The sequence below is a fragment of the Marmota flaviventris genome, chromosome 8 (assembly GCF_047511675.1).
Source record: "Marmota flaviventris isolate mMarFla1 chromosome 8, mMarFla1.hap1, whole genome shotgun sequence".
Taxonomy (NCBI): Eukaryota; Metazoa; Chordata; class Mammalia; order Rodentia; family Sciuridae; genus Marmota; species Marmota flaviventris.
The window spans coordinates 36,337,774-36,362,812 of NC_092505.1; the positions used below are offsets into that span (position 1 = coordinate 36,337,774).

The 25,039-nt window shown below is 30.3% G+C and overlaps 1 protein-coding gene across 2 annotated transcripts in view; it reads left to right on the plus strand.

Annotated features, from left to right (window-relative positions):
• The window catches only part of Cadm2 (cell adhesion molecule 2), a 157,851-nt gene that overhangs the window by 78,113 nt on the left and 54,699 nt on the right, over positions 1-25,039 (plus strand). Inside the window, exon 6 of one of the 2 annotated variants that reach the window (XM_027929173.2) lies at positions 6,199-6,318. The exons of the other annotated variant lie outside the window; for it this stretch is intronic. Coding sequence (XP_027784974.2) covers positions 6,199-6,318 — 120 coding nt within the window. The remainder of the gene's footprint in view (positions 1-6,198; positions 6,319-25,039) is intronic. 2 annotated transcript variants of the gene reach the window in all.

Below are 25,039 nucleotides of genomic sequence, written 5' to 3' on the forward strand. Positions count from 1 at the left end.
ACACAAACAGTGAAGGAAAATTGGGTGAGATTTATATGGTCAAACCAAGTCTTCACAGAGGAACCAGGAATCAGACTTCAACTTTCTAGGTACATCCAGAAAGGGGAGCTACTCTAATGAAGGGTTGGGTCAGACTATACTTGTCCCAAGGCAAATTGATGTTTTAAAAGATGAAGTCATATTAATCTTTAAGATTGAGCCTACGTTTTATAGGGTGTTATAGATACATAAGCACAGAGGTGATATAATAAAAAAGAAGTGTATATACAGGTGGCTGCAAAGTACTTGCAAGTTCAGAGAAAGAACATACTAAATCATTGTGGAACAGAGACTGCTTTACAGATGAGATCATATTTATAACAAGCCTTGAAAGCAGACATGAAAGAGGTAATGATTAGTATCATGAGAGAACATGACATCACAAGGGGATTGAGGTAGCTATATCTAGAACTTGGACCCTGAATGCTCTGAGAAACTCTAGTTCCTATTGGCTACCTCAAAATAATAGTAGATGCAGTTTGAAGTTGTTAGCATCAGTCATGTGGGCTATGAAGAAGAGATGATGGGCTGATTAATTTACCATAGCAAAGTTTAGTCATGGTATTTGGACAGAAAATTTTAGTTTCCTTGTTCTGCCTCTTTATTGTTTGGGCTGAAATTGTACCTCTGCATGTGACTATGTTCTTCTACAAGTAACCTGAATTATTAATATCACATCACTTTTGTAGCCTACGTAGAATTTGGCTGCATTAATATGAAATTGTTCAATTTACTAGATTTAGATTCCGTCTGACATTATTAAAATACTCTAGAATTTTCCTTTTACATTTGAAGAATTCTTTACGTACATTTCAAAGGAAACAAAAAGTAAAATTTATTATAACTCCTGCATTTTATGTAGGCATATAATAAACAGATATTTTCATCTCTTGGAATATTTACATTTCTCAGTTTCCTGTCAATAAAAAATGCTCACATTTTTTCTTTAAAGGAAAACTCCCCATTTACTCTCTCTCTCTCTCTCTCTCTCTCTCTCTCTCTCTCTATATATATATATATATATATATATATATATATATATATATATATCTGTGTATGTGTATTTGTAAAGGTACAAAGTTATCTGAAATTTAAATGTATACATCAGGCAAATATATATATTTTTAGTTGTAGATGGACATACAATGTCTTTATTTATATTCATGTTGTGCTAAGGATTGAACCCAGTGCTTCACACAAGCAAGGCAAACGCTTTGCCACTGAGCTATATTTTAACACAATGAATATGTATTATTTATACATTATATATTTGTTTTTAATAAATCATAGATGTCTATGAATTTGTTTAATATCCTATCTGAAATTATCAAGTAATTTTAGAAAGTTCTATCCATTTTTCCATATAGTGATATTTAGATTATAGTAAGATTTAGTCTATTGAAAGTTAATGCACATAATCATGATTTCAGAGAAATTGTTCTTCCATATTACTATATATTGTGGTCATATATTAGCAGCTTAAAAATTATTGCTAGATTAAGTACAAACAAATTTATTACTAACATTGTTTTCAATTCTGATTTTGAAGAACTTCATTGAATTTTTTTTGTATTTGGATTTAAATTGTATCTAATAATTTATGTATAATTATTAATTTGTCTGATCAGCTCTAGACAAAATCTTATTGTTTATATTTAGTTCACTTTCCCAAATACAATTTCTATCCACTAAATGTTTCATTAATTGTCTATTCTTCATTTTCTATGTTTTACCATCTAAGAGAATAGACAATAGTCATTTTCTTTTGGATTTGCCAAAGGCTGAACTTATTATTTGTAATCATTTTTTGTTGTTGTTGTTGTTTATTTCAGAAAATGCAATATTTATTTATTAAATTAGTACATTTTTCCGTGGGGAAAATTTCTCTTTTGCATTGTGGAAATTAGAGATGAAATATCATGCAAATTGTTTGAGTTTTGTATAAATTATCATCTTAAAATTTTAATATTCATAAATTATGTTACATAGTTTGTAATCATGTGATACATAATTTGACTACATTTTATTTATACTCATCTTAGTGTCCACTAAATATATCCTTTAATTATAAAGAATATTAACATGTAAGAAATATATATATATATATATATATATATATATATATATATATAATATATATATATATATATATCCATATATTTTAAATTTTCTTACATTGACATATCATATTCAGAAAATTATTCATGCTACTGTAAGATTGATTATGTTATTTTATAGACAGAATTGATTAATTAATGTTGAACCAATAGTTAGTATTTTATTGTGTGTGTACATGTGTATAGTTTTCCTGTATCTGATTCGCTATATTTATATTCTTTCAAGAAAGGGGGAAAAAAACAGGTGTTTTAAAGGAAAAAAGAACTGATAACTTACCTTCATTTTCTATCTTGTCCTATATTTGATAGAATATTTCTAATATTAAGAGTATAATGGTTTTAAAATGGTGTAGAATTCTAGATAGTTTAAAACTGAGGTAAATGGCTAGTAGTATGTGTTTTGTAGTCCCTATTTCTTTATGAAATTATACCACCTTTTCCTAAACAATATCTAAGTTAAAGGCCAAAGTTACTGCTCTAAACCATGACATTTGAAACATTTATTAACCTGTGCTAAATGTTGCCACGGTTTATAGGAGTGAAGACCAGAAAAAAACCTGCGAGTTGGGGTTTAGGAAGCTAGCTTAGATAGAGTCTTTTGCTAATTTCTGCTTACAGTTACAATCAGGCTGCTGAAAATAAAAGGTCTTGAGATGGAAGTGGAGCAATCAACCTCTCAATTATACTCACACTTAACACTAAATAAAATATTTTTCTGTAACATAAATAGGTATGTGCATATATGCAAACTGATATACCAGGAAACTAATGTTGTAATAGTTGAACAAAGCATGGGAAGTTTCTAAAGTTCTCTTGACCCTTCAACCTTTCCCACTAAGTCTCAGAATCGGTGACAATGCAATCAGTTCATATGGAGACAGGTAGAACTCAACCATAAGCTTTAAATTAGGCTCTCTATGTTTTCAGGGTAGCAGAAAATGTGATGAAATGTTTGCTGCTTTTATTAAGCCAAAAAATATATTTTTTGAAGGAAGTAGTAGTTTGTGATCTTGAAATTTACCCTACAGAAAATGATGTCTATTTATGTTAAAGATATACAGATTTTTTGGTTTTGGTTTTGTTTTTTTGAGAGAAGGAAAGAAACCCTTTAGGATAAGTAGTCGACTCTGTCAAATCAATGGACTTTTTAGATCCTCTAAAAAAGGTCTAGCTTATAATGGTATAACAAATTTATTTAGTCAATATGTATTGGCCTTCCAACTTGTGCTGACACTTCAACAATAAACGAGGCAGAGTTCTTCCTTTCAAAGGGGTAATTGTCAAGTGGGAAAACACCAGACCCAAATCAGAGCAAACAGTGTAAGTGAAAAGCAGAGGTATACAATTTCTTTGATCTTTCTATAATTCCAACTAATCTTATGTTGTTTGATTTAATTCTTATTAACCTTCTGGAACTAAATATTTAGGTTATTTCTGCTTTTACTTTTTAATAACACAGCTGAAGTAATTGGATGGGCATGAATGTATGACCAGAAAAAAAGAACAGAGGGAATTCCTCATAATTGCTGGAAAAATAAAAAATGTTTCAAATATTGCAAAACATATAGGAAACAGTAAAGCTAGTGGCTTCTTTCTCATGGATCATTTTCTTGAGCCAGCTGTCATGTTGGCCAACATGCTTTCAGCAGTTTTAGTCACACCTGAAGTCAAGAGGGTAGGGTAGAAGACGATCTGGAGAAGATAAGCTGGAGCCAGACTGTGTGCCAGTAATGATTTGTAAGGTTATGTTCATGGAAATTTGTAATGATTCTGGGAAGTTCTTTTAAAGTAGATTAACAATTATCACAGCTATCCATCTTTTTTTTTTTTTTTTTAGGTCTTTGAATAGCTCAGGGAAAAAAGTCTATGCTTAATGCATTTTGACATTTCTAGGAAATCAGGAGATTATTCAGGTTATTATAGAAGAATCCTCATAAGACTTGAAAATATTGAGATGCTCAAATCATTTAGAATTTCTATCCTTGATATGGAGTAAGGAAAAAATTCAAATAATGTTTTGTTTCGGCTATGCCAAAATGACAAATGAACAAAACCCTACTAAGAAAGTAGGAATTCATAATGCTACTTTTAATAGAGTTGATTTTCTAAGTCTATTTTTTTTTACTAGAATAAGATATGATGATATATTATTCTGGCCCATTGTCTGATAGTAAATAACTTAATAATATATCATCTTTGATATGTCTGGCTCTTTATACATAGTTGGAAATGACTAATATTATTGTCTGTTCTTATATTTGATTACCCTGGGAGATATTGAACTTTGCATTTAGTGAGTACATATCTTCAGATTTCCTAATAAGCAAATGATTTGCTAACAACAAAAATGTATGATTTTCTATTTTAGATATAAAAGTTAAAATTATAGAATGTTTAAAAAATTTAAAATGTTTTCATTTATCTCCAATCTGCCAGAACTTCTTAAGAAAGCTTACCATGAATTAAGAACACATTATAAAACTTAGCAAATAGAAGTTTATATTCCCACATACATAATATTTATTCGTTTTCATTTATAATGTTGTTAAGTCAGTTCTACTTTATGATCATGTTAAATCACACTCCAGGCAATACCCATTTTCCCTAGTGATTAATGTAAGCACCATTGAGTTTTCAGAGGTTGTTTTCTTAATTTGACTGGCCAGGAAGCATTTTCCCTGTAGAAAAACAGGTGTAAACATCAATACTCAAGATAAGAGAGTGATCTCATGCTGTTTTTTGGTGTCTCCAGTGTAGAGCATTCAGCAGGTAGAATTTTCAGATTGAGTAGGGCTATTTATCAAAAGTAAAGGACTAGAAAATGTTTGTTGTGACTCAAAGACATTTGCTGAGAGAATGACAGGAAACCTTTTAATAGCAAAATAATCTGTCAAACACTCTGAATATATAGGGACTATGTGACAAATATGTGAAATCAAACCCCAGCACAGTAATTACAGGTAATTTGGGAACTGTTTCTAATTTCTCACTGTGTAAATTATATGCCTATCCACTTGAGACAAGATTTGGCTCTGAGGATCATACTAAGGTTCTCATAGTCTAACACTGGCTGTGTTGTTTCAATGTTCTCTTTGCTCCTTTTCATATTTTCAGCAGGTTTGATTGAAAGAATGGAAGATTCGAGCATTGAACACTAAGCTTTTCTTTCTGTTTACTCTGTTTTCTAAGTATTTGAATCAATATTTTAATTTTCAGCAAGTTGACTAATAATTGATTGGGAATTGAATGTTATAGTTCAAGTCTGTGTTCAGTAATTTCCCTTAGGTATGCCATCTTAAAATCATAAACCTTTCAGAATATTGGGTTCCATGCTAGTTGGCTCCATACTTGTTAAAGACTCCTAGGTACTGCAAAATTGTTAGAAGGCGTGGCCAGCTAATCAGGGTAAGAATTGCAAGACTCTAAGCTATACATTAACATCATTTGTGAGAACAGGAGAAGCAAAATAACAATAATAACAGCAATTGGCTTCTTTTGTTTGTTTGTTTGTTTCTAAAGATTGCACTCATCCTATTTCCTATCATTAAGTTTTCCTAAAAGAAAAAAATCCAAAAGTATTTAACATGCATATACATATTCATTGTTAACATTTCTTTAATCTTATATGGTGGTATTTGTGTTTATTTCTGTATGTGTCGTTTCTTTGTTTACTTCCCTGACAAAGCATGTTGTTATTTTTTGTTTTACCTATATGTATTTTGCTATTGCATGACAAATTGCTCAAATGACTCAGTGAATAAATGAATTCTCGTCATTTTAAATTTCACTCTAAATATTGCAAACAATCTGTTTATTCTCAGACTTAGCTCCAAGATTTTTCTTTGTGTTGGAGCATGAAAAAGAAGTGAAAGAAAAAATGACAGAAACTGTGGTACGGTTGTTGTGTACCTGATATTCTGTTTAAGCTTGTTAAATTTAAGTCTAAATAAGATACATGTATTTATAATTTGAATCATTTGTCTTTCTCTTTTGTTTGCATGATATGATTTTGTTTTATATTTTGTTTTTTTCCACTCACCAGATGTTCCCAACACTTTGCTTCCCACTACTATCATCCCCTCCCTTACCACTGCAACAGTCACAACCACTGTAGCCATAACAACCAGCACAACCACATCTGCAACAACCAGCAGCGTAAGAGGTACAGTATGCTTCTTTGTTATGGCCTAGAAAACACAATAAATGAAGCTATCTAGAGGTTTTTTAAAAGGGTAGAGTAATTGAGATCCTAGGTTATGTAAGCCTAAGAAGTAATTAAGTCACCTAAATCTTCAGCAATTAGGATGACTAAAATAGAATATGGGACAACAGGGTATATTTATTTTTAGTGTCACTTATGACTGTTACCCAAATATTCCAGAATAAAATAAATTAAAAATATATGGGCTCTACAATGTTGAACAAATTTAAAATGTAAACATGGAACACAGTTCTTGCCTTGCTTTGAAATGTCAAGGAATAATATGTTCAAGAATACAGAGGTAGCTTTTGCTTTTGAAATTACTAGTTTTATATTATTAGCTTGCTGCTTCTCTTTCCTTAGATTAAAAAAATCTAGTGTTGAATTTGTTCTCAAAGGGATATGGTCCATGTTCTTCTTGTACTATTCACCTCATAGAACTTAGGAGTAAATATTCAACATGTGTCATCCTAAAGTGAAGTGCTAAGTGGAACTGCTTTTTCCACTAATAGAATGTTCTAAAGGTGAATATTTTGGGGTTTTCCGGATAATAGGAATTCATATTTGACTCCATGATTAATATCTGGTATCAGTATAAAAATAAACATTTTTATTTTAAAAACAAGGAAAGCAACTTTAAAGAAATAAATATGTTCTTTAAGGCAAAATAAATACTTGCATTATGGTTAAGAAATCTAAAAAGCATTCCTGAGCAGTCACTAAGTGTTTAGTAGAGAATGAAGAAATAAAAGTAATTTTTAAGGCATTATAGAAAAACATACTTTAACTTACTTTCTGCATAAACAATGCTCAGGGAGAATTTGTCAGATTTATTTCTGTCTTTTTCCTACTTATATGTGTTTTGTGTCATGCTGGCTATACTAATATGTGTTAACAATTTAACTTGAAATTAATGAAGACTTTACATTATTATATGCAATTAAGTTTACTAAGGACATGTTTACTATTATTTTCATTATTTGTGAAGATTGATCAGTTAAACTGTTTTGTTTGGGATTTTTATTAATTCTTGATATTAAATTGAGTTTTTACCTTTTACAACAATTTTAATAGTCTTTCTATTGTTCCAGAAAAATACATTTTAATGCCTGATCATTGTCAATTTTTAACAATAATGTCAACTATATTATATGATATAGAAAATTGGTAACAAAATAAGTTTGATGGCATTAGCAAAAAGAATGTCTTAAGTACTGCTGTTTATTTTGTACTGTTTTTGGAGTTTGTTGGCATTAAATCTACAAGTGGGAAGAGTTTAAAGATCCTTCTAATGTCACTTATATACAAATTGAGAGAAAAGACCTAATAAAAATGAAGAAAACAGATAACAAATATTGTATAGTTTAATATAAAATGAAAGATATATAACATACGGCTTTTTTTTAATGTGTGATATTCTGCAAAGATTTTTACAAATAGCATTTTAAATAAAATTTAATTGTTGCATATTAACAAAATCTCTGATATTCAGTTCTAACTATGTCAACAAAATACTGATAGAAAAGAGAGGTACATTGACTTAACTTACATTTAAAGTGGTATATTTAGACAGAAATGATATAATCAATTATTCCTTGCTTTTTCAAAAAGTAGTTATTGATAATCTATTATATGTTTGGCAGTATATCAAGCCCCCAAATTTTGGAAATTACTTATTGTAATAAAAACCACTAGTGATTAAGTTAAAACATTTCCATCTAAACAGTGTTTGGCTTACTCTATAGTGAATACTATTGTGTTTGTTGTGGAGAAATCTTATGAATATCCTGTGATCCACTGAAGTATAATTATGTGTATGTGTGTGTGTGTGTATACATACATATACATACATGTATTTGTGATATTATATATATATATATATACACTGTATACATGCACATTATTATGGACTGAAGAGAAAAATATTCTTTTTCATAGTGAAGTTAACATTCTATTCTGTTCAACACACAAATGATAAGTGGAATTTATTGCATTTAAAATAATCTTTTAAAACTCAAACCTATTTTTTACCTTTTCAGGTAAATATAATTTTTCCAAGTTTCTTGAGATTATTTTTTGTTTTGCAATAGTATTAAAAGTACTGAAAGAATTGAATTGATCTTACCCTCAAAGCATACAAATAAACTTCAACAATGACATGCACGCATACATGCTTGTGTGCATACACACACACACACACACAATATCCTAATTTTTAACTTAAATTTTGAAAAACAATATGATTTAAAATAACTTCATGATATGTCAAAATAAAGTATTTGTAAGCTAAGAAATTCATAGGGTATATATATATATATATATATATATATATATATATATAGAGAGAGAGAGAGAGAGAGAGAGAGAGAGAGAGAGAGAGAGGAAAATCCTAGCACAAATTTTTATGTTAACCTAATATCTATTTTTTTCCTTCTATCTTTAACCAACATCTGGGCGTTAGAGAGGTCACCAATGTCACCATCATTAATATTTTGGTTTATATTTGAGGATGGAAGGTTCATTCAGTACATAAACATTGATGACAATTTTGTACTCAATCCTTTTTTTTGTATTGGGGATTACACTTCCCTGGTGCACTTTACAATTGAGTCACATACCACTCCTTTTTGTTTTTTATTTTGAGAAAATGTCTCACTAAGTTGCTGAGGGCCTTGCTAAGTAGTTGAGGCTGGCTCTGCATTTGTGATCCTCCTGCCTCAGCCTCTTAAGCCACTGGTATTATAGTTGTGTGCCACAATTTCCCACATTCTATGCTTTTTAAGTTACATGATACTCCATTTTTTGTATATTATCTTTTAAATTAGAAGCATTTATATTTGAACAGAATATATTTATTTAAAATTTATGAATGATGCTTTAAAATTATGACCAAAAGGGAACACAATATGTTGCCTGGGAAAAACTGAAAACTATAGAGAAAGGATATTTTCAGGCTGCAAAATTTCTTGTTAGTTTATTTCATCCTTTTTTCTCATTCAATAATTTTAAATATGCTAAATATATTTTATTTCATTATGTTTAAATGTCATTTCTTTAAATTTCATAAACTGTAACATTTATCTTTTCTATTTAATAAATGATCACATGAATCACTGTTAATATCTGCATTTACCCTTTCAGAATTCCTATTATTGCTGAATTTTTTATCCTAGATATAATAAACATCCAATTTAAAATAAATGTAAAGAATCACAGTTATTGCTATATAAGAAGTCAAGAAGAAATACAGCAAAAGAAACTGCACTCAAATCAGCAAATCCATGACCTTGATTGAGATTTTGAACACCTCTTCAATCTGTTTAAAATGCATCCTTTTTAGGAGGAAGAAGAGTTTCAACTATATGGGAAAAATCAGGCAATTACCAGTATATCCTGTTACAAAGAAGGGTGTTAAAACATAGCAAAGTCAATCAATTTGAGCAGTTATGGCAAAGGCAGGGAATAATTAAGCTCTGGGGACATCTTTGAGTATGAAGTTTGGTTCTTCTTTTTAAGAGATTTATCTTGGAAAACCACCCAAATTGAGCCTTGGAATCTTCATCAAGGAAACAAGACACATGTAATTCCCAGGGTTGTCTTGAGAATTGGATATGTTGGAGAAATATCTGAGATGAATTAAATTTAAGAAATTTATTTGAGCAAGAAAAGTATTGGAACTGAGCAGCATTAAGGAGAGAAGTTGTTTCAGAATTCCCCACCCACCACATCTGCAGGTTATGTTAATAGCCAGAGAAAGGAAACAGACATAAAGAAAGAACCTCATTAGCTGTTATCAACATTTATCTTGAATGGGTAAAGAGTGTGGAGGCATTTGCTTATATGAATGTGAGCCAATCAGTTGGTGACCTGTGATTGGATGAAGCTCCCCTGCTGTAATTGGCTGAGACTCAACTGTTTATTATAAAATGTACTCAATTTAGCAGTATATATGCTGTATTAGATTGTAGTTTGCTACCCACCTCTGGAGGTGACATTGAGCAGAATTGTACAACCCATGTACAGAAATAGAATAAGGCCAAACTTACCAATTTATTATGTAACATGTGAGCTTGGAGTTTTGAAAAAGATTACCAGTACTCAATACATGACAGGTTTGATTGCTCAATTCATTTTAGTAAACAAAGATGTTAACATTAAAGTATATCATATAATTAATGGAATGATAGTTTTTTCCAATAACTTAAATTATAGCTTCATATATTTCAACATGTTAAGAGGAGGAAAAATGCTAAAAATAGTGATGAAATTGTTTATATAACGTATGTAAACATCAAAATTGATTATTGGCTCAAATCTAGATTGGGTTTTACATCAGACTTTGAATTAATAAAATTATTTTTTTATCATTTGCCCAATAATATTAACCAACTTTTAAATTATAATGAGAATGATTGCAATAGAACCTCAGTTGATAACAGGGGTGCTGCAAAAAGGGGGGGGGGATTTCTTTTTGAATTAAGGAAACTTTTAAATTATCAAACTGTCTAGAACCAGAGATATGTTTATTAAACTAAAAGATAAATTAAAAATGCATACTCATTCATGATTTAAATGCACATTAGTGGTTTAGTCCATTTGGGCTGCTGTAGCAAAAATATCATAAATAGGGTGGCTTTTAAGAAATAAATATTTATTTTTCACAGTCCTGGAAGCCACTCACAAGTTCAAAGCAATGCAGATCCGGTGTCTGGTGCAAGGTTTTTCCTCATAGACCGCAACTTCTACCTTGTGTTCACAGCAGATAGAATGTTCAAAGCAGCCCAATGAGGACTCTTGAATAAGACACTAATCCCAAGCATGAGATCTCCATCTTGATGATCTAATATTTCCCCAGAGTTCTGCCTCTTAAGTTCATTATCTTGAGGGTTAGGATATTCACATGTGAATTTTAAGGGGACATAAATATTCAGATATTAGCACCAACGTTGTTATGTATGTTTAAAAATATAATACGAAGTAAAACATTTTAAATTATTCTTTGTAAAATAAAATAAACTTTAACATACTTCTAGAATGAACATAGTTCTAATCTAGAAATTATAGACCCATATGCTTCAATTGTATTTTCAAGTTATGTGAATCATAAAATGTAATTATTTAAATGTAGGTGAATTTAGAGAACCATTTATAAAAGTATAATAACAAAATATTAAATTCTTAAAGATCTCACTAAATAACTACTTTTCCTCTCAAAGTCTTTTTGAAGAAAATATTAGTCTTAGTGATATGTAAAACAGTCAAAATGGCTGAGCATAGAGATGTTGAAATGAATGATAAAACTGCAGCCATATTTTATGTAGGTGTTTTTAATGAACCACAGTTGCCTAAAATGTGGATCATGAAAGAGTATTATTTGTGTGCAAATTCTCTACCTCAATTGTTTCATTTCCCTGACTTTAAAATAAAATAGGCTAAAGTAAAATAAATACAAAATAACAAATATGTAGTTGAAACTAGTGTCTGATGTATTTATTTAATTAAATCAGATTTAAAAGTAATAATGATTTGGCCTGAACTTCTATCCTCAATCATATACATATACATATATACATATCTACACACATATATGTGTATATGTATATATGATTGGTTCATAAATACATCTGCTGTTTCTTTGTTTTAAATATTTTTAAAAATAGAACACATAGAGATAAACATTTATCAGAAATGTTTCTCAGTAAAAGAAAAAGAAATCCAGCAACAACAAAAAGTGAATAGAGTAAAATCATTTTATTTCTGAGTTAGTCTCTAGAAATGCACTCAAATAAAACATTTGGAATGTCAAGAATATATCATCTTGACACAGTTAAATCCCAAAGTGTGCAAATCAAGAAGTTGTTTATGAGCTTTTATTATGAGTGTTTAGCTATTAAAAATGTTTCTAGTTTTATTGGTGGTAATAAAACACAATTTGCATGGTGTTGTGAGCTTTTAAAAATTAAGTGTCAATATGTTGGGCTTTTTTTTCACTTGACAAAAATTAAGTAATAATTCAGTATCCAGATGGTCTGTGTATAGAAACCTGCTTATCGGCAAAAGACAGGTTTCTATAGTTAGGCTATAAATGTAGTGAAATATCTATTAGTCTTTTTTAGAAACAACAAATGCATCAAGTTGACTAGTTTTTAAAATTAAACATGTGAAACATAATTCCTAATAGGAAAAAGGGTACTAAATATACTTACTTGGAAGGAACAAACAGTATAAATGTTGTATAGTTGGAGACACTTTAAACCTTGCTTAAACTACCATATTGTTGGTGCTTATGGAGTTAATGGCTACAGGCTGGATGTTGGTAAAAGTGCTGTCTGAGGGAACAGGTCCAATGTGCCAGGTTAACTTATTCCATGTTAGCATAAAATGTTAAAATTATTCTTTTGATTGTAGTAGACCTTATCTGGAATAGGAATACATATCACTGGTTATATATAATCATTTCCAAAACTAAATGGAACATTTACTTCTGACACATAAAATTGTACTATGTATAACTTTTAAGTCTTTAAACATTTTCCAGTTTGTTTGAAGCATTTAATAAATATTTGTGGGAAACATATAATCATTTTTTTTCTGATAACCATGTATTAAGAGAAGTAAAACATATATGCTCTATTTTATTTTCCAAAGGTACTCTTATGATTTGTGTAATAAAACATCAAACATTTTAAAGCATTTCAAGCTTATTTATTTCTTTAGCTTGTATCAATTTAAACAGTAATATTCATTTTATTAGTTTGCTATTTTAAGTAAGTAAATCTACTTATTTTTTTACTTCCATAAATTTAGGCATATTCTCACTGATTTTTTATAGTAATAATTCTAGATTTAATAGAATGTAATAATACATACACATATCCTGCAAAATAATCTCTCATATATAAAAGGAATGACTAAAACAAATACTTGCCATCTTTTTTAATTCATACTTACAGAATATGCATATGAAAATAAATATTAAATTAAAATTATGCCATAATGATTGTATTTCAGAAAGCACATTGCTCATGAAAATATTGACACTAAAATGAACTACATATTAGTGTCTTGATCCTCTTTTAGGTTTAAAAAGCATGGCCTACATCTGTAAATATTTCTACAACATCCATAAAATTATTTTAAAATTCATTAATAAACTAAACTGGTACTACCTTTCTTCCTAACCAAAGAATTAAATTTATGAGCTGTGCCTTTGAAGCTGAAAAGATTGCCAGCACTGCCCTTGCTTCTTTGACACTCTGCATGAAACACAGTTAATAACCTCCCATGTAAGCTTGGTGAAACAGTGAATTGATACTAATTATACCAACTTTGGGATAGAAGGTGACCTTGGCTTTAGCTGGAACTTTCAGCCAGGACAATAAATAAGACCAAATGCCACAAAGCATGACTTCTGAAAAGGGTCTAATACAATTTATTAACTTTTGGGAGTTTGAAGGATTGCAATAAGTGCTTAGATAATTGTAATATTTTAAAACATCTCTTGCTTCAGTAATAGAGTAGTTTCTTATTTCTCTAGATTCAAATAATCTTCTACTCACTTTCTATAGTCATTTAAATTAATCAGTGGCCAGAAAATTAAAAACTACTTGCTGCAAAGTATGTATAAGATGATTACAAGGGCAAGAATACAGATTTTTCTGAGTGCTTCTGAAATATGTATATAATATTTATAATAATATCAGTATTACAACTGCTTATGTTGAATATCTGACAACACGGATTCTTAAAGAAATGCCCATATAAAATGATTGATAAAAATGCCTAAAAAATAAAATTGCCTCAGGAAGTCAACAGGTTTAAACCATCACCACCACCACAACAACAACAAAAACTGTAGAAACAAACAATGTGTAGCAGTTTCAGTTATAAATTCAAGTTTAGCATTGTTAAAAAAGACAGAATTAGTAACATTACTATAAATGCTAACAGGTGAGTGGGAACAGAAATTAAACTTCTTTAACCAATATTGTTTAAATAATTACATTAGTGTAAATGGAATTATGATCACAGTGTCGAGTATAATAAATATAAGTCTGTAATTTAAGTCTAGTCATTTTTCATCATGGAAAAAGAGATAAACTCAAATATTTCCATGGATATTTTATTCAAGTCACTAATAAGCAAATTATGTTTAGCAATCAATGTTTAAATGGCACAAGTGAAAGCAACTATTAACTATCTTGAGGAATTATTTTGAGAAATATATTTGTTAAAAAGTAGTTGAACCAAGTATAACATCTTAGAGAGATTTCATAATAATAAAAAAAAAGAAATGCTATCCTGCAGTAGTCTGGGTTAGAATAGATAAGGTGTAATTGTCTTAATATTTTTTTCCATAAAACCATATTATTTAAATATTGATTAAAACACCCTCTACTTCCACAGTGTGCTTTTCAAGATATTAGGAGAAAACTGATGAAAGTCTCAAAGGGAGTAGCCAAAGAAAGTTTAATAAAAAAGAGTTTTACCAGAGGCATAAGAAAAGTTTTTGGAACTAGTAAGAGATGGAGAAGTACAAGAAAACTAGCTAGAGCCATATGCTATTACCACATTAGGCCTATGGGGCTAAAGGAAGTGAGTCAGGTTGTTTTAACCAAAGACAGGACTGGAGCCAGAAAGGTATAGCTTGAAAAGGGCAGTAATCAAGGAGGACACAGTAAGTGTAAGAATCTCAGCAAGATGAGGACACTGAAGGAAGGAAGATTAAATATCTGGCCTCTACTTCTGGCTTCTAGTATCTTTCTATTAAATGAGTCTTTCTTAAAATCAGAAGTAAAGGAATCTGACTGAAGCAATGTAGTAAAGCCAGCACCCAGGCTAACAAAGACAACACAAAGCATGAAGGATGGATATGAGGACCAACTTGGAATGAAGAGTAGAGACATTTGGAATATTTTACCTAATTGGGATATTTTACCTAGTTGTTCTTTCAGAGCGTTATGTTTGTCAACCTTTTATCACTGTGACCAAAATACCTGACAGTAAAAACGTAAAGGAAGAAAAGTTTGTTTTGGTTTATGGTTTCAGAGGTGAGTGTCCACAGTTGGCCAAATCCATTGCCCTGGGCCTGAAATGAAGCAGAACATCATGGCAGAAAAACACACTGCCAGGAAGCAGAAGGAAGAGAAGAATGGCCAGGCACAGGATATAATCCCCAAGGGCATGCCCCTGGTACCTGCTTTCTTCAAACAGGCCTCCCTACCTATAGTTTCCACCACCTCCCAGTGGTCCATTATAAGAATTTATCCATCAAATGGATTAATCCACTGATGAGGATAGATAACTCATGATCCAATCATTTCCTAAAAGCTTTAACTCTGGATGTGGCTGCTTTGGGGACCAATCCTTCAGACATTAGACTTTGGGTTATGTTCCATGTCCAAACTCTTAACAGGTGGTTAAATATCAGATTTTATTTTTAGTTTTAGATTTCTTTCATAGGCATACATATTACAAATCTATAATAGAAAACTGGCAATGAAAATAGTAATGGTGGTAAATGACAACCTTACAATTCACTTTAACATATAATTTCCCTTTGCTGGCTATACTTGGAAAAAGACAAACATTCTGGATGGCAGAGGGCTGATTATGAAACTTGATATCTGGTTGCTTTTGTTATTAGATATAAATAAATCTGAAAATTCTATTTTTGTCATTTTAATAACCCACTTCCAAGAGGAAAAATGTGAATCTTTTGTGAGGCATATGCATACGATTCATTGAGTAATGAGAGATTTCTCACTTAAAAATTTCTCCATCTACTAGTGTGGAAGCAAATTATTTCTTTTCATTTGGAGTAAATCCTTGAAGAATCTTAGCTATCTGGTGGGGCGGGGGAGGTTCTAAAAATGAGATAGCAGTAAGTTAATATAAACTGATTCAGATATGTCCTATTAATTTTCCATTAAGGAATTTTAGTGTCACATAGACAAATAATTTTTAGTCCTGAGATAATAGCTTTTCAGAAAGCAAAATCATTTTCTTGAGTGAAGATTTTGGCAACAGCAATCGCAGTCCTTAATAATATAACATGATTTATCTGCTTTTGATGTTTCTAAAGCATATGTGTGTTATTAATTCAGTTACATTGGCAGATAGGAAACATAAAATAAAAACAATTTAGCTTGCTTTCAGTTGGTAGTGAATCTGTTTATCTGTTACAGTTTGTGTGTCTAGCATTCTACCACTAAAAGGCCAAAGAGTTTTGTTCAGAGTGAAAGTTTTAGAAAAAACTTTTGTTTTTTTTTTATTTTTAATAGTAAGAATGATATACCAACTTCCCAATACTTTTGGTATTTTATCTACCACCCTTGAGAGTTAACTCAAATTGAGCCTATATCTTGAAATGCAGTTTTGGGAAACCAAAAAGTAAATCTTCATATATCTTTCTCTTGATCTTCCCAAGTTAAATTCAGATATATTTCATCTTAACTTCAAATTAAAATAAAAGATTATGCAAATGAGAGGGAATTTCTAACCTTCTCTTCATTTTACTACCTCATATTTCTTTTTTTTTTTAAATGTGTGTGTGCTGAAGATTGAAACTAGGACTTAGCACCTGCTAAGCAAATGTTCTCCAGACCCTTATAGCTATAGTTCTCACTTCTCTGTCCAATAATTGGCAACATATCAAAGTTGGATTTTTCTATTTAATACAGATTTTTTAAAGTAAAGATGGAGATTTTAAAGTATCTCTTAAAGCAAAACTATCATTTACTAAACGAAAATAGCATAAACCACAATATAAGAGTATAGTTATTGATTCACTGGATTAACAATGAGTTCCACATCAGAACTCATAGTGAGAGTTGCAGGGGGCACAGATAATTTGCATCATCCCAATTTGGAATCTGAGTATGTGATCTTGGGCAAAGCAATTCCTTTCTCACTGTTTCCTTCAGGTACATGAATTCCAGGTTATTTTTCAATCTTCAATTCTATGAAATAGAATTTGTACATCTGACTCCATTAGCACTTAAGGGATCAGTATAGTTTCTAGGTTTTTCTATTAGAACTTGTGGTCCAATTTCAAATATTCCTTTTACCATTTGAATAATTTTAATAATTTTTTAGCATAATTCAACATTTCAACTAATTTATGTTAGAAAATTCTGTAAAACTTAAAAATGACAGCTGAATTATTGGTTGTCAACCACAAGGCGTGCCTTTTGTCACTATTTCACAGCAATATGCCCATCCCTTCTCCCATTGCTTCATTTGTATACTTCCTTCCCTTGTTTTTCTTTTTTCCACAGTCCCAAATAGCTAAACATACTCTATCTAAAAACTTTCACACTCATATTATTATAGTAAAATAAATATTGAGTTCTAGCTGTGATGTTCATAGCATTAATATATATGGTCCATTTTTACATTTCTATAACTGAGTCCCTATCTCTTGCAGATAAACCACATTATAGCTACAAGTTAAGCAAACATTATGATATTATGCTGTTGGAATTTAATACTGATCATTTTGATTGAATCAAAATGGTTGGAGAACAAATGGTTAAAAGCATGGCTTCTGGACTCTATTAACTCTGGTTCTTATTTTTTATTTTAAGAATTATTGAAAAGCCTAAAAGCAGTATGATCTTTATTAATTTATTTAGTATAAATTTCTAAATCTATGAAGTAAAGGTAATGATAGCATCAATCCTAAAATACAATTTTAAAAATTAAATGTTTATGTATTAACTTGTTTGAAACAATGCCAGGATCACAATAAATAGTAGCTTTCAAAATTATTTTTCATAAATATCTTAAAACTAACCATCTAAACAGTACAGGATAAAATTTATATATATATATATATATATATATATTAATATATAAAATATATATAAATATATATATTATATATAAATTATATATATATATGTATATATATATATATATATATATATATATATATATCAATGAGAATAACTGAAAATTGTTAAGTGAAGGCTACAGTGTATAGTAGTTGGACTATCTGTCATTGTCAATTTTCTGCTGTTACAATACTTGAGACTAATCTATTTATACTATACATAAATAAAGGCTGGTATGTCTTAGAGCCTGGTACTGGAATCTGGTGAGAGCCTTCCTCCAGGGTCATCCTGGCATGGTAGGTAGAAAGGAGAGAGAGGGTGAGAGAGCAAGAGAGGCTGCACTCACTTTTATAATACCCACTCTCATGACAAGTAACCAGTTAATCCATTCATGAGGGTACAGTCTAATCACCCCTTGTTAAGCCCACCTCCCAAATTATGGAGGGATTGGGGATTCATTTATGTTGAAGATCCAGTTTTCAGCACATGAACTTTAGGGGCAATATTCAAACCACATAAGCATCATTTAAAGTCATGTAAGTCTTTTTTGAAATCTAAAACTTGCAAATATGTCATATGATTTAAAATGAGTAGCTGTGGGTGCAGAATATGCCACCTTCAAAAATGCCATTTTGTCCTAAAAGTTGAGCTGAGACACTCCAGAAACAGCAGGTTCAAACACTCTGACCTCTGATTTCTCCCTGAACCAGGAAAAAGTCACAGTCTATCAACAGAGAAGGGAGCTAAAATTCCCATATAAAAGACACCCTCCAGGTAGCGAAGAAAAAGTTCCTGTCATCAAGAACAGGGATGTGGGGCTGGGGATGTGGCTCAAGTGGTAGCACGCTCGGCTCGTCTGGCATGCGTGCAGCCTGGGTTCGATCCTCAGCACCACATACAAAGATGTTGTGTCTGCCGAAAACTAAAAACTAATATTAAAACAAATTCTCTCTCTCTCTAAAAAAAAAAAAAAAAAAAAAAAAATATATATATATATATATATATATATATATATATATATATATATATATATTATCATTAAGAACAGGGATGTGAGTCTAAGAAAAAATATGTGCAAACACACCTTGTTAAAATAATTCTTATCTTCCTTAGCATCTTAATATATGTTTGGCTTACCTTTTCACAATTACCAATTTTTGTTCAATTCATTTTAGAAGCATTTGGGTTTTTCAACTTATTCCAGTCCTCTTTTCCTTGTAAGGACTTCTAAGTACATGTAAAATAATACCTGTATAGTTATCTCTTGCTAATCTGTTTTATGTCAGCTTAATTCTAAGACCCAGCTGAAGCACCTGGTCAGGTAGATATATAGTTTTGCCCTGCTTAGAGTAGGAGAAAAGAGACTCATTGCAATTCCTCATTGATAGATTCAATCAGATCAGTTAGAAAATGAGTTGAAAACTAAACAGATGTATTATTTTTTATAAGTCATATTCCTTATCAAATATTAGCAGACATTAACATGTCTAAATAGAAAATAGTGTTCAGGATCAAAAATATCTAGTTTGGATTCGAGGTACATAATAAACAAGTTGTACTTTAAGCTCCAGCTGCCCCATTTTTAAAATGATGATTATAATTTACATGTAGGATTTTATAAGAATCAAAATAAGTAATGAATAATATTTTCTGTCACTGCTGTATATGGGTGATTTGAAAAATATGTTGAAGCTATATATTAGGCTATACTAAATTGGGTTTGTTAATAATCAAGTGACCCCACTTTTATGTCAAAACACTTCTTTATCATTCAGTGCCATTAATGAGTACAATTTAATGTTCATCTTTGATATATTGACCTTGAAGCCACTTACTCAGTTTAAACCAAATTATTAAATTCAAATTAAATGTTTAAATTCTTTCATTAAAGAACTATATGAAATATTTGAGGTATTACGTAAGTACAGTCAAGGTTCGGTGGACTTATATAACATTTGTTAAATTTTATAAAATTTTAATTTGTAGTAATTAAAAAATTGTATATTTTTCATTTTAGACAATTATTCATTACAGAAAAAATGATTTTAAAAATATTAATTAAAATGAAGGAAAAAATCATTCCTTGTAGTCTTGAGATAAACTGTTACTTTTTATAAATTCTTATATAAATTTCATTTTTTAAAATATTTGATATTTATATATAAATATTTTGTTTATCCAATTTTTTTTTTCCTTTGGTGCTAGGGATTGAACTCAGGGACTATGTGCATGCAAGGCAAGCACTCTATCAACTGAGCTATATCCCCAGCCCATATCCAAAATTTGAATGTTAAACATACTATTTTATATTCTCAAATGTCAAGTTTACCTACCACATTATCCTTGGATGGTTTTACATTTATTTGGAAATGTAAAAATCATGATAGGCTAGAGTGATAGAAGCCATCTTTAAAGCCACATAGCCTACCCTTTTCCCCATATTCTAAGTGAGAAATGTGATTTAACAAAAAGATCTATTTATGACCATTTACACTGGTGCAGTAACAGGTCTAAAACAAATACCTTTCTAAATCACTTTTTCTTACATATTTATCCATGATGTGTATTATTTTCTTATATGCAGAGACATTAACTGATTAGTTCTAATTTTATTCCATGATTTGATGGGTCAAAAAAGGGATGAGTGTTTGAAAGAAAATAGTTTTAAGATTCTGTTAACCTAAAAAATTTTAGGATGATGAAATAGAACCATGGGGATTAAAATTTGTGGTTTTATGATTCTTTTCATGTACTTTAAAAAACTGAAACTCCTTAGAATCTTTTATTAAAACAGGAAGGGCTTTTCCATGTTAATTTTTTTTCATTTCTTCATTTGCCAATAATTATACAGATAGTTGTAAATTTAGAACTAAAACTCACAAATACACAATTCTATTTTCTATAGCACAAGAGTCAATTTAGAAAATCAAATCAAGAAAAACAATGCATATACTTTGTTGAATCACCTAAAAATATACAGAGGTCTTGCTAATATGCTTCTAAGAATACACAGATAACTGGCATGACCTTGTTAAAGTTTATTGTTCTCAAGTTTTCCAAGAGAAACTTTATATTTAATCTTCACAAAATTCAACAGATATGATTTTTTATATGGTTTCATTTATATACCCCCATTGATGTGGTTGAAAGCTCATTTTTAAATCTAAAAAAAACAGTTATTGGGATTAATAATTTTAGTGGCTTTTCTTAAACATTTAATTTTAGTGATTCATTAACCAAGTCTTAAAACAAGATAAAGGATCCCTATTTCAATATCTTTGAAAATCTCTCCTCACATTTCTTGATCATTCTTCCTGGTTTAGGAACTTTCTCTCCTACCCACATCCTAGCCCTGAGAGCCTCATCTTACTGTCAGAAGTGCTAAGTGATACATTGGTCAGTGAGGAGCTATAATTGCCTTGTCTTCCGTAAACTACTTCTCTGCAGTCTCTTCAAGGTCAAGGGTATCACTTTCATCTTTCCAAGCAGTTTGGCTTTAAAATGAAAGCATTTTGTTTAAATTACACCTGAAGGTTTAGGTGTTCAAAAACTAAGGGAATCACTTGTAAAGTTTAATCTATGAGACACAAAAAATATAAGGAAACATAAACAGTTACCTGAGCAAAGAAGTAATTTAAGCCTTTAATGAAAGCTCTTTATATCATCTGCATAACTATGATGTAATTTTTGTTAAATTGGTTTGTTTAAAACCATGAACTTTAACATCATATCCTTGACTATTTATTCATAATCTATCAACTGAGGGACTTAGTTAAGTATGTGGGAGATGTTTAGAAGTTGTAAAGTACTAAAATATATATATTTCTCATCATTGTCTGATTTTATAACCTTTTCTTTAACTACTACTGGCCAGGAAACATTTTTTTAAAGCTGGAAAGAGAGTTAAGTTTGTATTCTAAGAAAATACCAAATAAGTAAAAAAATCTTTTAAAAAGTGTATTTTTAAAATTTACTTAATTTAATTTTTACTCCCTAAATATTCTATTAATGCTACAATTCATTGATATAATTCTGCTATTGTGTTAAGAAGAGAAGATAATATTTTCACATTCTCTACACATTTCTCCTTGAGTTGTTTTGCAGTTACACACTTTTATGAAAATTCCTTTGGCTGTTAACAAATGAGATGAAAATGCCATCTAAGTCTGCAAAATGACTTCAGATTAGGCTTTTAATAGGGATAGGACTTAAAATAGTCACAAGGTTCCATGGCATAGTCTTTGAAAGCCCACTGTAGTTAATAGACTATGAAGAAGAGAATATTGATAGAAGTTTGTTTTTATTTTACCACTGAACTACATCACTAATCTATTTTATTTATTTATTTTGAGACAGGGTCTTTCTAAGTTGTTGAGGTTCTCACTAAGTTGTTGAGTCTGTCCTGGAACTTGTGATCTTCTGCTTTAGCCTCCCAAGTCTCTGGGGTTACAGGCTTTTACCACTGTACCTGGCTATGGAAACATTTTTTTTTAAGTTGTAGATAAACCCAATACCTTTCTTTAAATTTATTTTTATATGGTACTGAGGATCGAACACAGTGTCTCACAGATGCTAGGCAAGCGCTCTACCACTGAAGTATAACCCCAGCCCTATAGAAAATATTTTTATTAGAGCAATATCACCTGCTATACACAGTGTGAACATAATAAAAATGCTTGGGTGGGGAGGTGAGAAAATATCAAAAGTACACATGGCATATATATGTTTCATTTTCATATGACATATCCCTTGTTATACTGGGATTCAAAACATACAACTTAGGTTTTATTGAAACATTAACTAATTTATGAAATTTACAATTTGAATATGTATTTCTTTAGGTCCTTGAATACTATTTTTATGAGCAATATACATGTCTTCAAACACATGTTGGAGCTGGAAACATAAAAGAAGAAGGAAAAAGCAGAAAAAGTATATAAACAGAGTAGTAGAAATTCAGTTAGAAGGAAACATAAATGAGGAGTAATAGTGAATGATAAAGTGTCATCTACTCATCTATGTAGTTAGTGATTTAATAACTAGGTATTCCATGGAGGAAGGAGTAAATTATAAGAAATTTGGTAAGTCACACTTAAAAGTTCAGAGTATATTTAGGAGATGATGAGAAATAATTTAAGTAATATGATAAAAAGTTATATTAGGCTTTTGAATAATCATTCTGAAATGGTAAAATGAATGGAGGTTTGAAGAAGAAAGATATGATAAGAAGCCACTAAAGAAATCTGCATAGTTAATAATGAGGGCTTGAAGAAAAACATTGGTGAAAATCATGAAGAAAAGGGCAAAGTTTCAAGATATTTGGGAAAATAAAATTGATAGATTCTATAACTAATTAATCAAGAGATTTTAGTTTAATAAATGGGAAACCAAAAAGTGGTTGCTAGTATGTTTAGTTTGAGTCTCAGACTAGTGCAAATCACCAGAATAACTAGAAGAGTTAAAATTTTTAGATGGAAAAATGATGTATTCAATTTTTGTATGTAGAGTTTGAAATGTCTTTGTAACATCCATGGGAAGGTACCTAATTAAAATCTAGATTCAGGATATATTTTCTAGGATAGAAACAGACTTTTTAAAATTGATTTTTCTATAGATGAAGGAAGGATAAGCCATAGAGTATAACTTTAATAAGCTGTGTAAATCAAGAAAAGAATGCAAATTGTGTACCCTGTATTTAAAATCTAAGGCTCATGTTGAACAATACAAATCTGTAAAGGAATGATGAAGGTGGTGTGAGGATAGTTGAAAGATAAAGTTGTCCGAGGAGTCTAGGATGAGGCATACCTAAAACCTAAAAGAAGATTCACAATTCCCAACACCAAGTGTAATAACGTGAAAAATGTTCTCTTATTTGATTTTTATTTTGAGAGGATTTCATTAATTTGGAAAACATGGTTTTCATTAAATAATTTGAAAAAAGTCCCAGTACAGAACGTAGAAGTGAATGGAGTTAAAATGTAGAAGAAGTTAGTGCAATGTTTTATTTCAAGAATGTTGTCTGAGAAGAAAAAGAACAGATACAAAACAGATAGCAACATAAAGTCAATCAGCATTTTGTAGTATTAAATTATGTTTCTTTGGACATTGTGAGAATAGCATTAGGACAAAAAGGAGGTTGAAAAAATGTTTAAAAAGGAGATATGAAGCTCAAAGTTTTTATGATAATGTGGAATTCATGCCTGAACCTCAGACACATGGTGGCAGACCCTGTTAAATGAGACTGAGGAGGAAAATTTAACATTTTTCACTTAAAACTCTAACCTGTCATAGACTTTTATTCTGAAAAATTGCACCCGTCTGTGACTTAAACTAAAATCCTACCAGTTGTTCTTTGGTATTTCCTATTCATGAAGCTAAAATCCCTTATTTATTACTTATGGAATCTATCAATTTTACTTTCACAAATTTAATAATGGATAGAGATCAGTTTGCCAACAAAAAAAAATGTGTATTCTGAAAAGAAGAGGAATTAACAGAGTTTTGACCTGATGACCTATATTTTCTTTGTGAAGTCAAAGAAGGTAATTTCCATGATGGATGGAAAATATCTAAGAAAGTAGTGTTGTGCAAATGGAAAGAGTAGGGACTTGCATTTCCTGGGAAAGATTTTCTTATCATTCCATAAATAATTATTATTTACTTCCAACAGATATTACAGTAAACTTTGGTGAGAGGAATATTTATCAAAATAGATATGATCAATGTATTAGGGAGACTAGAAGGGATAAATACTGTTTTAAATATGTTCAGGGTTCTCTGATTTGTTCCAGGAGATCATTATGGGAGATCTTCTTAAGTAAGTGACTTTTGTCAGGCGAGATGTG